Source organism: Perissodus microlepis, chromosome 4 (assembly GCF_051167445.1).
Source record: "Perissodus microlepis isolate ML-2025 ecotype Zambia chromosome 4, ASM5116744v1, whole genome shotgun sequence".
NCBI classification, from domain to species: Eukaryota; Metazoa; Chordata; class Actinopteri; order Cichliformes; family Cichlidae; genus Perissodus; species Perissodus microlepis.
The window spans coordinates 31,241,594-31,257,185 of NC_140464.1; the positions used below are offsets into that span (position 1 = coordinate 31,241,594).

The 15,592-nt window shown below is 41.2% G+C and overlaps 1 protein-coding gene and 1 long non-coding RNA gene across 2 annotated transcripts in view; one reads left to right on the forward strand and one right to left on the reverse strand.

Annotated features, from left to right (window-relative positions):
- The first annotated feature begins 3,527 nt into the window (after nucleotides 1-3,527).
- LOC146389283 (uncharacterized) lies at nucleotides 3,528-4,370 on the forward strand. The gene is made up of 3 exons (XR_014800136.1): nucleotides 3,528-3,573; nucleotides 3,742-3,805; nucleotides 4,198-4,370. It is a non-coding gene; the product is annotated as an uncharacterized LOC146389283 (long non-coding RNA).
- Nucleotides 4,371-5,756: 1,386 nt separating this feature from the next.
- rrn3 (RRN3 homolog, RNA polymerase I transcription factor) overlaps nucleotides 5,757-15,592 on the reverse strand; it is a 28,368-nt gene continuing 18,532 nt past the window's right edge. The window contains exon 17 of the mRNA XM_084927055.1: nucleotides 5,757-6,811. Within this exon, the coding sequence (XP_084783181.1) occupies nucleotides 6,662-6,811 (150 nt within the window). The 3' untranslated portion in view covers nucleotides 5,757-6,661. The remainder of the gene's footprint in view (nucleotides 6,812-15,592) is intronic.

The following is a 15,592-nucleotide window of genomic DNA, read 5'->3' on the forward strand; positions in this document are numbered from 1 at the left end:
ACAAAAGGCAGTACACAGCTGTTTCACACCTTAAGGTTCACACTCCCTTGCTACCTCCCAGAGTCCTCGAAGAGACAAAAGATTCTTCCTGTGGAGTTGTCTGCTTCCCCCAACTTCCTTACTAGACCCCCCACCATTTGTCTTACTGTATGAGTGTGAGACATGCTAGAATCCAGTGGCACTAAGGCATTATACAATAAAATAATGTGATTAATACATAAGTAAAAGAAATTCCTATACAGTAGTTTTTAATGTTTTTTACCAAATTACATCATTTACCCATTTTTGGCCAAACAAGCGATTTCATGTAATATTCCTCGTTTCTAGTAGAGCCTTTGATGGCTGACCACACTCCAATGGACCAAAATAATGAAACAATTTTGACATAGGTTTGATCTTAAGGATCTAATAGTTTGTGTTTGTGCATGACATTGCAGCACAAACATGTATTTGCAAGATAGACCGGAATAAATAATGACGCATCAAACATTACATAGGCTGCAGTGAATTTCTGTGGATGCAGGTTATTGAGCTTTGAGGTTCCCAGTCAAACTCAGCTTTGAAGCACATGTTAAAAGCACTTTTACTCTTGTATTTTTCATAAAAAGAGACCATACCCAAAATATTAACTCTAGAAACAAAAACAAAAAAACCCAATCACAGGACATTTTGCAGAGTTCAAACCTGCAGCTGCAGCGCAAACAACAACAAACACTGTTTGTAAACGTGTCCTGGAGTTTATGCAGGTGCAGACAGAGCTACTGCTGTAAGTAAGCCTAACAGCTTCCAGATCATTTATTCTGGCTATATGGCAAGAAGGTCATCACTGCTTCAAGCACTGCCTATATGATCTGGTCAGAGAGCAAGGACAGCAGCAGTCCTCTGTCCTTGAAGAAAAGACATCTGCCCAAGATGAAGAAACTTCCTCTCCAGAAGATGAGGGGACAATCTCCAAAGAGGCTGACTGCATCACCACTGATGAAGAGTACTAGCCAGTGCCTGAATCCTCTTCTTTGGGGGAGGATTGGGGTTGGGGGGCATGGAGGTGGAGGCCGAGCAGCTGATGGAAAAGAACATAGGAGCATTTTCTGAGACCGAGGAGCCGGTGACTGAGTGGATCCCTCATGAAAGGAAAACCATGTGGGTCCCACCACTGAAGAGAGACTGCTCTACAATCCAGTACCCACTGGTATCAAACCAGGGCTCAGCCTGTATGCAGTTCCCTGCATTAGCAGCCTGAGATCTACTTTTGACTTCTTTATAACAAAGGAGATCATTTAGCTGCTGTGCACCCTTACAAACCTGCACGGGAGGCCAAGGTGTGAGGACTGGATGATTATACAGGGAGTGCAGAATTATTAGGCAAGTTGTATTTTTGAGGAATAATTATATTATTGAACAACAACCATGTTCTCAATGAACCCAAAAAACTCATTAATATCAAAGCTGAATGTTTTTGGAAGTAGTTTTTAGTTTGTTTTTAGTTTTAGCTATTTTAGGGGGATATCTGTGTGTGCAGGTGACTATTACTGTGCATAATTATTAGGCAACTTAACAAAAAACAAATATATACCCATTTCAATGATTTATTTTTACCAGTGAAACTAATATAACATCTCCACATTCACAAATATACATTTCTGACATTCAAAAACAAAACAAAAACAAATCAGCGACCAATATAGCCACCTTTCTTTGCAAGGACACTCAAAAGCCTGCCATCCATGGATTCTGTCAGTGTTTTGATCTGTTCACCATCAACATTGCGTGCAGCAGCAACCACAGCCTCCCAGACACTGTTCAGAGAGGTGTACTGTTTTCCCTCCTTGTAAATCTCACATTTGATGATGGACCACAGGTTCTCAATGGGGTTCAGATCAGGTGAACAAGGAGGCCATGTCATTAGTTTTTCTTCTTTTATACCCTTTCTTGCCAGCCACGCTGTGGAGTACTTGGACGCGTGTGATGGAGCATTGTCCTGCATGAAAATCATGTTTTTCTTGAAGGATGCAGACTTCTTCCTGTACCACTGCTTGAAGAAGGTGTCTTCCAGAAACTGGCAGTAGGACTGGGAGTTGAGCTTGACTCCATCCTCAACCCGAAAAGGCCCCACAAGCTCATCTTTGATGATACCAGCCCAAACCAGTACTCCACCTCCACCTTGCTGGCGTCTGAGTCGGACTGGAGCTCTCTGCCCTTTACCAATCCAGCCACGGGCCCATCCATCTGGCCCATCAAGTCTCACTCTCATTTCATCAGTCCATAAAACCTTAGAAAAATCAGTCTTGAGATATTTCTTGGCCCAGTCTTGACGTTTCAGCTTGTGTGTCTTGTTCAGTGGTGGTCGTCTTTCAGCCTTTCTTACCTTGGCCATGTCTCTGAGTATTGCACACCTTGTGCTTTTGGGCACTCCAGTGATGTTGCAGCTCTGAAATATGGCCAAACTGGTGGCAAGTGGCATCTTGGCAGCTGCACGCTTGACTTTTGTCAGTTCATGGGCAGTTATTTTGCGCCTTGGTTTTTCCACACGCTTCTTGCGACCCTGTTGACTATTTTGAATGAAACGCTTGATTGTTCGATGATCACGCTTCAGAAGCTTTGCAATTTTGAGACTGCTGCATCCCTCTGCAAGATATCTCACTATTTTTGACTTTTCTGAGCCTGTCAAGTCCTTCTTTTGACCCATTTTGCCAAAGAAAAGGAAGTTGCCTAATAATTATGCACACCTGATATAGGGTGTTGATGTCATTAGACCACACCCCTTCTCATTACAGAGATGCACATCACCTAATATGCTTAATTGGTAGTAGGCTTTCGAGCCTATACAGCTTGGAGTAAGACAACATGCATGAAGAGGATGATGTGGACAAAATACTCATTTGCCTAATAATTCTGCACTCCCTGTAGTGGAGATAAAGCCTACACCAGAATAAAGCAATACATAGCATGTTGGATGACAACACTGGAAGTTCTCAGGAAGTAAATAAAGGCATGGGGTTCAGACTCCAACTGACGGAGGAGCTCCGAGGACAACGTCTTTCCTTCGGGCACCTTGGCAGAGGAACTCCTCAGATGAAAACTGGCACAGGGGAAACCCAGAAAGGCTAGTCTCGGGAAAAGGAGGATCGCATTTGTCGGCCACGGTTGTTGGAGCCTGTGCGTACTTGTAAGCGCGGCAATGGCGGAGGAGTGCGGCTAAAAAACTTATTACTTTTTCTGGGTCACAAAATAAACTTTTAAGATATTTTCAGGCGAGAATGTAGCTGTGTAAAGTTCAAATATCTGCTCGATTTTTCAAGACATCACATATTTGCAAAAATGCTCCGACGTTTTCGGAGACGTCCACTTTTTTTGATGCTCTGTGGCAGCTTTTGAACATCTGTGGCATCTATTAATGTCAAATCTAGCCTTTATTTAACAACATAAGCAATCTCTATGTTACAATGATTGCACTGCCATTAAGGATCAAATCGGTTTCTGAAAAATGTTCTGTTTTTTCTCCTTCTGCTTGCTTCTTACTGTCTTTGAGGCCGATCGGGACCAGCACTCCTGTTGTTGGACAGAAAGACATCAGTAAGTACTTTGGTTTTCCAATATATTAGCAACTGTCAGTGACATTTATATTAATCAGGCTGAACTTTAATCATACTTTAGATCAGCCTGTTTTACTTATTGTTTTATTTGTGCTTTGGTTTGGGGAAGTTGTTTCTGTACTGATCTTTTCCTGTCTTCTGTTATTAGACTTGAGATATGACTGCACTATGCTGTTGCTGGTGACTCCAGTTAATTCTACAAGACATGCTGTGTAAGTAAACAAACAACAACAGTTTGTCTGCATTTCTTGAAAGATCACATCCCCCAAACTTAGTTTAGAGGGTCTACACTGTATATAGTGAAGTCTGCAAGTTTTCTAACAGCAACATTTGTTTTGTGCCCAAATCATTTTGCACATCATTAGAATGAAAGTTATTGGCCATGTTTGCATAGCCCTTTTTAAAATGATGCTTTCATGACATTATTGTCGGGTGGTGGTCAGGGCTATCCAGACTGACAAGTGGGACATTGAATGTCACCTCTCCGGTGGGAGGGAGCCTGAGATTGTCTAAATTGGAGTCTGTTTTATACCAAATGCAGAAAAAAATGTTTTAAGAAAGCAATTAAGTTCATGTTCCAAAAAATATGATTGTTTTCTTGCAGGACACCAGGAGAGATGAGTCCTCCGTCACAGATGGTGTGGTCAGTGAAGATGGTCGCCTGCAGGTTCAAGCTCATTGCATCTCCAACCCACATCCACTGCCACTGTACTTAAGGGAAGTTAAAGACTTTCTTCTGCACCTACATTTGGATCACCTCGATCCATGACAGTCATTCAGGCAGTAATGCCTGGACTGGAAACAAGCATCCTTAAAATATTACAACATTCCAGCTCCTGTGTTGGAATGAAAAACAAATGTGTTGTTTAAATCAGAGACGGCACTTGTGACAGAACAAATATTTTATTTTGATTATATAAGTAAGTACAAAACAAACTTGTGGTAGGCCTAAACTTATTTTCAGAATAATTACATCTGAGACTTTGTTTCATTGTAAGATTATAACAGTGATGGCAATTAATTGTTTGTTGTTCAGCAGAACAGTGTCCAGTATGTTGGCTGTTATACTTTGTTGTGTTTGAAAATAAAAGTTGGGCTCATTTTAACATCATTACAAAAAGTGTTGTTAATTATTTTTAATCATATTCAGGTTACCACAAATTGTTTTTTCATTTAGTTGAACTTGAAATGTTTGTCAGTAAGTAAACAATTAGTATTGTACAGTCAGAAATATCAAGTTATTCTTAATACTGCAGACTTGCAATGTATAAGTTGTCCTAACAGTCATCTTAAGTAAGCTTTACTTAGTTTTCTTGAGGCAACGAGTTTCCTTAATTTTTTTGAGTTCTGGGAACAAACAAGGTTGTACAGTGTACTTAAAATGAGTAAGTTGCCCTAACTTGGTCATCTTACGTAAACTTGATCCAATTTTTTTGAGTTCTGGGAACAAATGAGCTTGTACAGAGTACTCAAAATAAATAAGTTATTCTAATTTAGTCATTTTTAGCTAAGCTTTACTCAATTTTTTTGAGGCAACGAGTTTCCTCAATTTTTTTGAGTTCTGGGAACTAATTAGATTTTACAGTGTATTTAAAGGGTTAAAATTATGGATTTGATTGAAATTTTGGTCTTGATGAACAGCACTGATGCTAATCTAAAAAATCAAGTCAAAAAAGTGGAAATTTTTCTTAATACATATGAATTTTATAGCATTTTGTAAACGCAAACAAGGGGTGGCCATTTTTGGCCACGAACAAGCTGTGAGGGAGTTTTTATGTTTTTGCTCTCTCTGCACAAAAATAACAATGCATTATAAACAATGTTGATGTGTTGATGTGAATCAATTACATGCCCCAGACTCTATTAATAATACAAGAAATTTCAGTAGCAATGCAATTATATAAAATTGCGAGATTTGAGGTTGTCTTCCAGATAGTGCAGTGGACAAACAAACTGGTATTTAAAGGGTTAAAAATTTAAAAAGTAATAACTATTTTATATTTATGAAAAGAACTGAAGTTACTTAAAAGCTTTATGCAGAAAAAAATGGCAAAAAACATAAAAAAATAATAATAAAAATTACAGACCTAATCTGTTGGTGGCCACTTTTGGCCACGAACAAGCTGAAAGGGTAGTGATTTTGAACAAACCCAGAGGGTTAAGCACGCATCAAGACCTTATTTTATTAATATTTTTAAAATGATAGCAGCACAAACCAGCACAAATGTAGCACAAATGTTTGACATCAATTTTGTTTGATTTGGGTAATGGGGGGGCTGCTTGACCTCCGATGACCTCTGGAAATTTTCTTTAATATCTTTAAAATGAAAGCGGCACAAGCAAAAATTTTTGCAGCACAAACCACCACAAATGTAGCACAAACTTTTGATACCACTTTTGTTGGATTTGAAGAAGGTGGGGGGGCCAACTTCACTCACACTGGGCAAGATACTGAATCCTGAATTTCCCCGATCCATGCATTGGACTGTCAGTATGAGAATTTTAGGTTAAAAGAGATCAGGAATATAACAAAGTGTTTGTGTGAATAAGGCTTGTAGTAACAAAAGTGCTTTGAGTGCTCAAATAGAGTAGAAAAGTGCTGCATAAGTCGCAATTCATTTATTAGTTACTTGAAAATGACTAAACATAAATAATGGTTTCTTACTAAGTCTGCTTTAACTTGCAGCGTCATGCATTTTCCCAATTGAAAAGATTCACTCACTCATGCATGCACGCACGGAGACACAGACACACACACCTAAACAAACTAACAAGGTTGGAGAGAACATTTTAGTACTGGTGCACACTCTCTGTCACTACCATAAGTATTTGTGGGTGGTGAAGAACATTAACATAAAACTGATCAATGTCTGAATTCTGTCACTTTAATAAAATAATGTTATCCCAGATCTAAAAAGGGCTTTAGTCACAACCATGTTGTCCTGGGCTGGTGTTCTTCAGACTGTGGTTGGAGCTTATAAAAGCATCATATGGTACAGGATCTGCTGTCTTTCTTCACAACTTGAAGAAGTCAACAGCCCTTACTAGTACATGCCATACAAATGAAACTAAAATGGCCTCTGGAGGGTGTTGGGTGGTGAACCTAAGCTGCTTGGACTGTGGAAATTTGAATCATAGGAGTTGGGCGTCAGTCCCACAATGCCCTCGGCTTGAGGCGTCTCTCCACATAGGAAGTCATCCTCATCCTCCTTCGAGCCCTGAAACACACAGAATGAACAATCACAGTCAGGCATTTACATTTTAATGTTCTCATGAGTTTTAATATTTCCCCTTGCAGTTGGTTGCAGTCTGAGGGGGAACAGTATTGAGTTCTTATATAGTGCTTTTCTACTCTCCTGGAGTACTCAAAGCGCTCTATACAACATGTCACATTCACCCATTCACACAAGGACTTTCTTCTATGCTTTTAAGTGCTCCCTAACTACCATTCACACAGATTCTTACTCCAATGGGTTAATATGAAAGATATTTGGCATGCAGATTGGGGGGAGCCAGGGATCGAACCACCAACCATCTGATCAGTAGATGACCTGCTCTACCTCCTGAGCAGGTCCTCCAACTTAACTAGTAATGACTTCATGAACTTCTTCACAAATAAAATTTTAATCATTAGAGAAAAAATTACCCATAATCATTTCACAGATGTAATATTATCTACAGCTACTTTCAGTACCATTGATATTCATTTAGATTCCTTCAAGACCTTCAAGCTGGCTGTAGTTAAACCTTTACTCAAAAAGCATCTCTAGACCCAGCAGTCTTAGCTAATTATAGGCCAATCTCCAACCTTCCTTTCATATCAAACATCCTTGAAAGAGTAGTTGTCAAACAGCTAACAGATCATCTGCAGAGGAATGGCTTATTGAAGAGTTTCAGTCAGGTTTCAGAGCTCATCACAGCACAGAAACAGCTTTAGTGAAGGTTACAAATGATCTTCTTATGGCCTCTGACAGTGGACTCATCTCTATTCAATTCAATTTTATTTATACAGCGCCAAATCACAACAACAGTCGCCTCAAGGTGCTTTATATTGTAAGGTAGATCCTACACTAATAGATACAGAGAAAAACCAACAATCACATGACCCCCTATGAGCAAGCACTTTGGCGACAGTGGGAAGGAAAAACTCCCTTTTAACAGGAAGAAACCTCTGGCAGAACCAGGCTCAGGGAGGGGCGGGGCCATCTGCTGTGATTGGTTGGGGTGAGAGAAGGAAGACAGAATAAAGACATGCTGTGGAAGAGAGACAGAGGTTAATAACAGATATGATTCAATGCAGAGAGGTCTGTTAACACATAGTGAGTGATCTCTGTGCTTGTCCTGCTAGACCTCAGTGCAGCGTTTGATACTATTGACCATAATATCCTATTAGAGCGATTAGAACATGCTGTAGGTATTACAGGTACTGTGCTGCAGTGGTTTGTATCATATCTATCTAATAGACTCCAGTTTGTGCATGTAAATGGAGAGTCCTCTTCACACACTGAGGTCAACTATGGTGTTCCACAGGGTTCAGTGCTAGGACCAATTCTGTTTACGTTATACATGCTTCCCTTAGGCAGTATCATCAGATGCTATGCAGATGACACCCAGCTCTATCTGTCCATGAAGCCAGATAACACACACCAATGAGTTAAACTGCAGGAATGTCTTAAAGACATAAAGACCTGGATGGCCGCTAACTTTCTGCTTCTTAACTCAGATCAAACTGAGGTTATTGTACTCAGCCCTGAAAATCTTAGAAATATGGTATCTAACCAGATTCATTATTATCAGGAAGTCCTAAAAACTCCCTGAAAAGCCTTCAGTTAATCCAAAATGCTGTAGCAAAAGTACTGACAGGGACTAGAAAGAAGGAGCAGATTTCTCCTATATTGCCTTCCCTTCATTGGCTCCCTGTTAAATTAATTTAATCTTCCTCGTCTCTTCTTCACTTCTCAACAACTGCTGCTAGCAACAGCAGCCTCCTGTGATTGTGCAGCCAGGTTTCTAGTAGTTGTTGGTACTACTCTTCACAGTGCAGCAGGCCCAACAGCTAACATGTTGGCTATTTGACAAATTTAGCTGCATTTATTATTAGTTTCTTTTTATTGTTTTCTCTCAGCTTTTAGGTCACCCATGGGCCCAAAAGTGCTTCAGCCCACCAGAAAAATGCCCAGTATGCCAAATTACCAGCTCTTTTCCACACAAATATTAAAAGCCTGTATTTGTCATGTCTACATTTTCTATGCTGTTAAGAATTTATGCTTGTGCCAGTGCAAATACACCTTGCTGGCTATAGAGATATAATCTCAGTTTGTGTTATGATCGAAGCAGATAGTGCTCTCTAGTCAGAGGCATGGACTTTCACTGCACCAGCAAGTGACCAAAAGTTCCACCAGAGAATGGTACAAAAGAAAAGATGATGGTGTGGGTTTATGTTTGTGGATCTGACATATATAGTGTGGCTGTGGCTGAGGTGGTAGATTTGGTGGTCCATCGCAGGTTGCTCCAGTCTGTATGCCCGAGTATCCTTGGGCAATATACTAAACCCACGTTGCTCTCGATAGGTTCAACTCAGAGTGAATGTTAGATAAAAAGCCCTTAGATGTTGAAAAAAAAAGTGCTTGTGTGTGAAATGTGTGTGAAAAAGGCATGTTGTAAAAAGTGCTATAAGTGCTCAAGCAGAGTAGACAAAAGAAAAGCGCTATATAAGAACCATAAGTCCATTTATCATACTAGCATAAATGTAACTTGATAATCTCTAAACTGTAAAAGAGAGAAAAGTTAACTATTCATTATTTTGCTTTTACATATGTTAGGCAGTGGGAAGCGCAGTGGTGTGATGATTAGCACTGTTAGTGGGGTTAGGTTCATTGGTGCTTTAAAATTTTATGAACCAGGTTATAATTTTATGCATGGTATGTGCCTCCACACCTGGGTGTGTAACTGTTCATTTTGTCTGTTGTTTCAGGTGGCAGCTGATCAGTGCTTGGAGACTGAATAGGGCTGAGTATAATTTGGGACCTGTCAAGACTGGCAGGTGACGCTTTTCCATCGTGCATCAGAAATTTCTGCTTTTGTGGCACCACCATTGTTTAAAACCTTTTCTCTTGTTTAGGTTAGGAAGACTGGTAAGATGCTTGGATTTTCTTTTGGATTTTCATGGGAGCTAAGTTAGTTGTGTTTCCTTTCTACAATGTTTTGTTTGTTGTTTTGACCTATTCTGTTTTTTAAACCACAAACCCCACTGTAGCACTGGTCCTTCCTTGGGAGCATGAAAATAATTCTTTTGTTGTTATCTGGTTGAATGTGAATGGTTGTCGCTCTTTGTGGAACCCTGTGACACTGGTGATCTGTCCAGGGTGCGCCCTGCCTCTTGCCCTATAGAAGCTGGGCGAGGCTCCAGGCTGTCAGAAGGCTATCGGGCACATGCATTTTAGATTAAATTACAACAGGTACACTGACCTACGGAGCCCCGCAGGGGACATGGGAGAAAAAAAAAAAATTAAGACGGACTTTTGCGAGATCTCGCAAAACTAACTCGGGATCTTGCAAAAGTTTTGCAAGATCTCGCAAAACAAACTCGGGATCTCGCAAAACTTTTGCGAGCTCTCGCAAAACAAACTCGGGATCTCGCAAAACTTTTGCGAGATCTCGCAAAACAAATTCGGGATCTTGCAAAACTTTTGCGAGATCTCGCAAAAGTTTTAGCTGCATTCTTCGGACGCCGGCTCGAAGTCGACCGGGAGGTCGAGGCACGATGTGCCGGGAAAGCGGTGTTCCTCCCGGCTGTAGTAGGTCTCGACCTCCCGTTAGCTTCGAGCTAACGGGAAGAATGCGGCTAAAACTTTTGCGAGATCTCGCAAAAGTTTTGCGAGATCCCGAGTTTGTTTTGCGAGATCTCGCAAAAGTCCGTCTTAATTTTTTTTTCTTCCATGTCCCCTCCGGGGCTCCGTACTGACCCATAATGTGATTCATATTTCTCAGTGGAGCAATCAGAAAAAATAAGTTTCATGGGCATGCAATTAAAAGATGAACTGAATTTTCCCACAAACACAGTTGGTCTGTCTGGTTGCAACACCTCCGCTTTGATAATGTGTGTGATTCTGCTAAATTTAGTTATAGGCCTACCCCTAGTTATACACAAACATCTATGGGCGCACTAAGGTTTGTTACGTGGAATATAAATGGAGCTGGCTCCAGAGAAAAGAGGTTAAAAATATTTAACCAACTCAAAAAACTACAGGCAGATGTTGTCCTTTTATAAGAGACCCACAGACCTCTTACAGGGTCGAATGAACTTAAAACACCTGAGTTTCCTAATGTGTTCTCAGCTTGTTATAATTCTAGACAAAGGGCAGTAGCAATTTTAATACATAAAAATATTAATTTCACAGTACTCGATACAGTTATAGATCCAGAGGGCAGATTCTTAATCATTAAACTATCTATACGTGATAAAAAGCTATGTATTGTAAGTGTTTATGGTCCAAATGTTGATGATCCCTTATACTTTCATGTTTTTTTCAGTGCACTCTCTGAACACTTAGATAGCACACTTGTTCTTGGAGGCGACCTCAACCTTGGACTAAATGAAGAAATGGATAGGCTCAATACAGCAGGAACTCAGCGTAATTGGCAGTCCACAAATATAATCAAACAGTATATGAGCGACTTTGGTCTTTGCGATGCATGGCGCTCCCTTCACCCCACCAGTAAGGAATATACTTTTTTCTCACATGTCCATCACTCCTACTCTCGTCTGGATTATTTTTGGTCAGCAGCTCACTGCTGAGTGACATTTCAGACACTGAGATTCACCCTATAGCTGTCAGCGATCATGCTCCTGTATCTCTAACACTAATGCAGATGAATAATACTACGCCATGTAAGAACTGGAGATTTAATACATCACTGCTTAAAGATGAAGACTTTATTAAATATTTTAAAAAAGAGTGGACTCTATATTTAGACTATAATGACACTCCCGGAACATCAGCTTCTGTTCTATGGGAAGCAGGGAAAGCTGTGATGAGAGGTAAAATAATTTCTTTCTCATCACATAAAAAGAAAGAAGAAAACAAAAATATTCAGGAATTAGAAAAAAACATCAAATCCCTAGAAGAAGCCTACATGTCCCACCAAGATCAGGAGACATTGAACAAAATACGCAAAACAAAACTAGAATTAAATGAGATAATTGATAAAAAAAAAAAATAAAATTCTTAGTACAAAGACTACGCTTACAAAATTATGAACATGGTAATAAATCCGGACAATTTCTAGCAAACCAGCTAAAAATGAATAAAGAAAAAACAACTATATGTGCTGTTCAAGATTCATCTGGGAACACAATATATGACCCAAAACAAATAAACAACATTTTCAGGGATTTCTATAAAACGTTGTATTCACCACAAATAAACCCATTTAAAAAGGAAATTGATCAGTTTTTGGACAACATAACTCTTCAAAAATTATTAGACACTCAAGCAATGGCACTGGATTCACCACTGACGCCAGGTGAACTCCAGGAAGCCCTGATAAGCATGCCCAATAATAAGGCTCCAGGTCCAGACGGCTTTCCTGCAGAATTCTACAAAGAATTCTGGACGATTCTGGCACCAGTTTTTTACAGAACGTTGTTGGAAATCAAAGAAAAGGGCAGACTTCCATCAAATATGAATTCTGCAAACATTAATCTCCTGCTAAAACCAGGCAACGACCCTGTATATCCCTCAAGCTATCGTCCAATATCCCTTATAAATGTAGACCTTAAAATAATCTGCAAAGCTCTCTCAAAGAGATTAGAGAAAATAACCCACCTCTTAATTCATCCTGACCAAACTGGTTTCATAAAAGGTAGGCACTCATCAACAAATACACGTAGATTACTTAATTTGATAGACTACACATACAGTAAAAACCTTGAAACTACAATATTTTCTTTAGATGCAGAAAAAGCATTTGACAGAGTTAACTGGAAATTTCTATTTGCAACTTTACACAAATTTGGTTTTGGATCCTCTTTCATTAACTGGTTAAAAATATTATATAACTCCCCAACAGCTTGTGTCAGAACAAATGACCAAACATCCCCCAGCTTCTGTCTCCTGAGGGGCACCAGGCAGGGATGCCCACTCTCCCTTTCACTGTTTGCAATTTTTATTGAACCACTAGCAGCAGCAATTAGACAGAATTCAGTAATTAAGGGCATAAAATGCAAGCACGTGGAACATAAAATCAGCCTTTATGCAGATGATGTGTTACTTTTTCTCCAAAACTCACAAACCAATATCTCTGGGGTGATTGAATTGATAAACTCTCTTGCAAGAATATCAGATTACTCAATTAACTGGTCAAAATCTACAGTCCTACCGATTAATTGCTCCCTCCATAATTCCTCTTCTACACCACTGCAATCGGGAAATATAAAATATTTAGGTATTAATGTTTCTCCCAAGCTTGCAGATCTAACTAAATTAAACCATATCCCACTTTTAAAGAAAGTAGAAGGTGATATGGCTAGGTGGAAATGTCTACCCATATCACTCATGGGAAGGGTTGCCGCTATAAAAAATGATGGTCTTACCAAAAATAAATTATTTATTCTCAGTGATCCCAACTAAACCGCCACAAGATTGGTTCAGATCTCTAGAACCATATATGTCCAAATTCCTTTGGAAAAATAAACCCCCATGTATAAGCTTAAAAACACTACAAAAGACCAAGGATAAAGGAGGATTAGAACTACCTAACTTTCAGCACTACTTCTTAGCCAACAGGCTTCAGTTTATCTCAGGATGGCTAAAACATACCTTCTTAGATGAACCTTGGCTAGATGTAGAACAAGCACTTTGCAATAATCTAGAGATTTCAGATCTACCATTTATCAGCTCAAACATCCAACGACATGAATGCTTCAAAAGCGTCCGCTTTCTTACTCTTAAAACCCCCAAATTACTTTCCAAAATATACAGAATGCTTTCTAAAACAGATGAATCAATATCACCTCCTATTGCAAAATGGGAAGCGGATTTATCAGTTAACTTAGACCAAAACTTCTGGTCTCAGATATGCTTAAAAACCTTTCATTTAATTAGAAATCCCAGTCTTCAATTAATTCCGCTAAACGGAATCCAAAAGACCATCAGGGTGTACACGTAACCCCTGGCGTCGTTTCCCACCTCTCAATTTTAAATACACGTAGACACTGAGGGCTATCAGGAGGGGCTATGCGCTTACCTGCTGCTCTCTGGCAGGTAGCTCCATGCCTTCCTGGGTTTTAAATGCACCTTAGAACACACATGCATCAACACTACATATGAGCGGGCGGAGGGAGGTTTGGCGTCTTCACACACCCCCGTTCTCTGCAACCTGCTGGAGTGGGGGCGGGGGGGGGGGGGGGGGGGGGTCTGGGAGGAGGAGTTGGCCGTCCGATTGGGATCTGGAATGTGGGGCCTCCCTGCTGCTGCCGAGTCGGGGCGGTCTGCTTCTCCCCACCCCAGGGAAAAGGGTAACACCACCTGGGTCTGGGTGCAGTTTCCCCCTCAAGGGGCAAGGGTACCTAGACCCGGGGCTTAGAGTACGCTTGGGGAGTGTGATTGTGTGTACAGTGTCTCTCTATGTCTGTCTCCACGTTGGTTGAGTGTTGAGTAATTGCATATGAGAGCATGAGGGTGGGAATGGATGTTTGTATCTGTGTGTGCCTGTTTGTCTGTGTCTATATGTCAGGTTGGGTATCAGACGCCACCTCTCTGGGGACATCTCAGGCCCTCTAAGGTATGGAGGCCTATCTCCCCCCACCACTCCCCCTGCCAGTGGCAGACGCCCTCAGACATCGGTGCATTGGTGGTTCTTTGTGTCCGGGGGTGGGCGTCCAGGTACACACCGGCTCACTCCTGGTGGCTGCTTGTCAGGGCCTGGAGCCTGGGGCTCGCTCGGGCCAATTCGGGGGTGGGGTGCCCTCGGCCTCTCGGCCTGAGGCTCGGTCACTCAGGCGCAGCTGGCTGCTGGCGGAGCTCACGGGCACGTCACTGCAACCCCCCCTGGCTTTTGCTCCGCGGCTGCTGAGTGACCCCTCATCTGGGACTCTCCTCAGCTCTTTCTGGGATAGTGGCGCAGCTGCCCCTCTGTTGGTCTTCCTTGGTCTCTTGTGTTTTGGGGGCCTCTGGATGTCTGGAGTCTTGATCTCCTCCATACCTGCTTCATGCCCTGGAGGACTGCGCTGTGGCCCCCCCACACCCTCTAGCACAAACCTTCCCAAAGTGTGGGGCCCGCCCCCTAGGGGGGGGCGCGGGATGAAAAGGGGGGAAAAAAACAAAACGCTTGGACACTGCTAGCACGGGCACCTACAGAAACGCAAAGCAGGAGATGAAGCGTCGCTGAATATGTTTCCAAACCAACTTCATTCTAAGCCAAAGACTAGAAAATATGGTGAAGCAAATCTTTCCTTTGGCTTCACCTGCACAAGTGCCGAGGTAGGTCTCCCCTGCAGAATTGCTTTTCCCTTCGTCGGGAGCAGCGCTGGGCTGTTTAAATCACGGACAAACAGGATCCCACATTTGTGATTTTTAGTTCAAACACTTGTTTTAATGACTAACTGCTCCTGACATTTTGGAGATGTTAGCTCTTTATACAGTAAAGTTACAGCGGGATACAAATAACATCAGGCTGATCCTGCCACGATTTGTTCCCTCGGTTCAAATCACGGACAAACAGGATCCCACAACTGTTTATGTTTTTAAACCTATTTTGCACAGAGAGGCATTTTTTGAAAAATGTATTGATAGCAATGTTGAATATTATTACACAGGAAAAAACAACTACACGTAAAATAATCACATCGTGACGCCTCTGACTTTGTAAATGGAGGGACAGTAACTGCGTGTGTGTATGTACGCGTGTAAAACCTGCAGACAGTCAGATTAACAGTATTTTGTCTCTATCTGTCATTCTGCAATTCATCTCATGTAAACAATAACGTGGCGCACAGC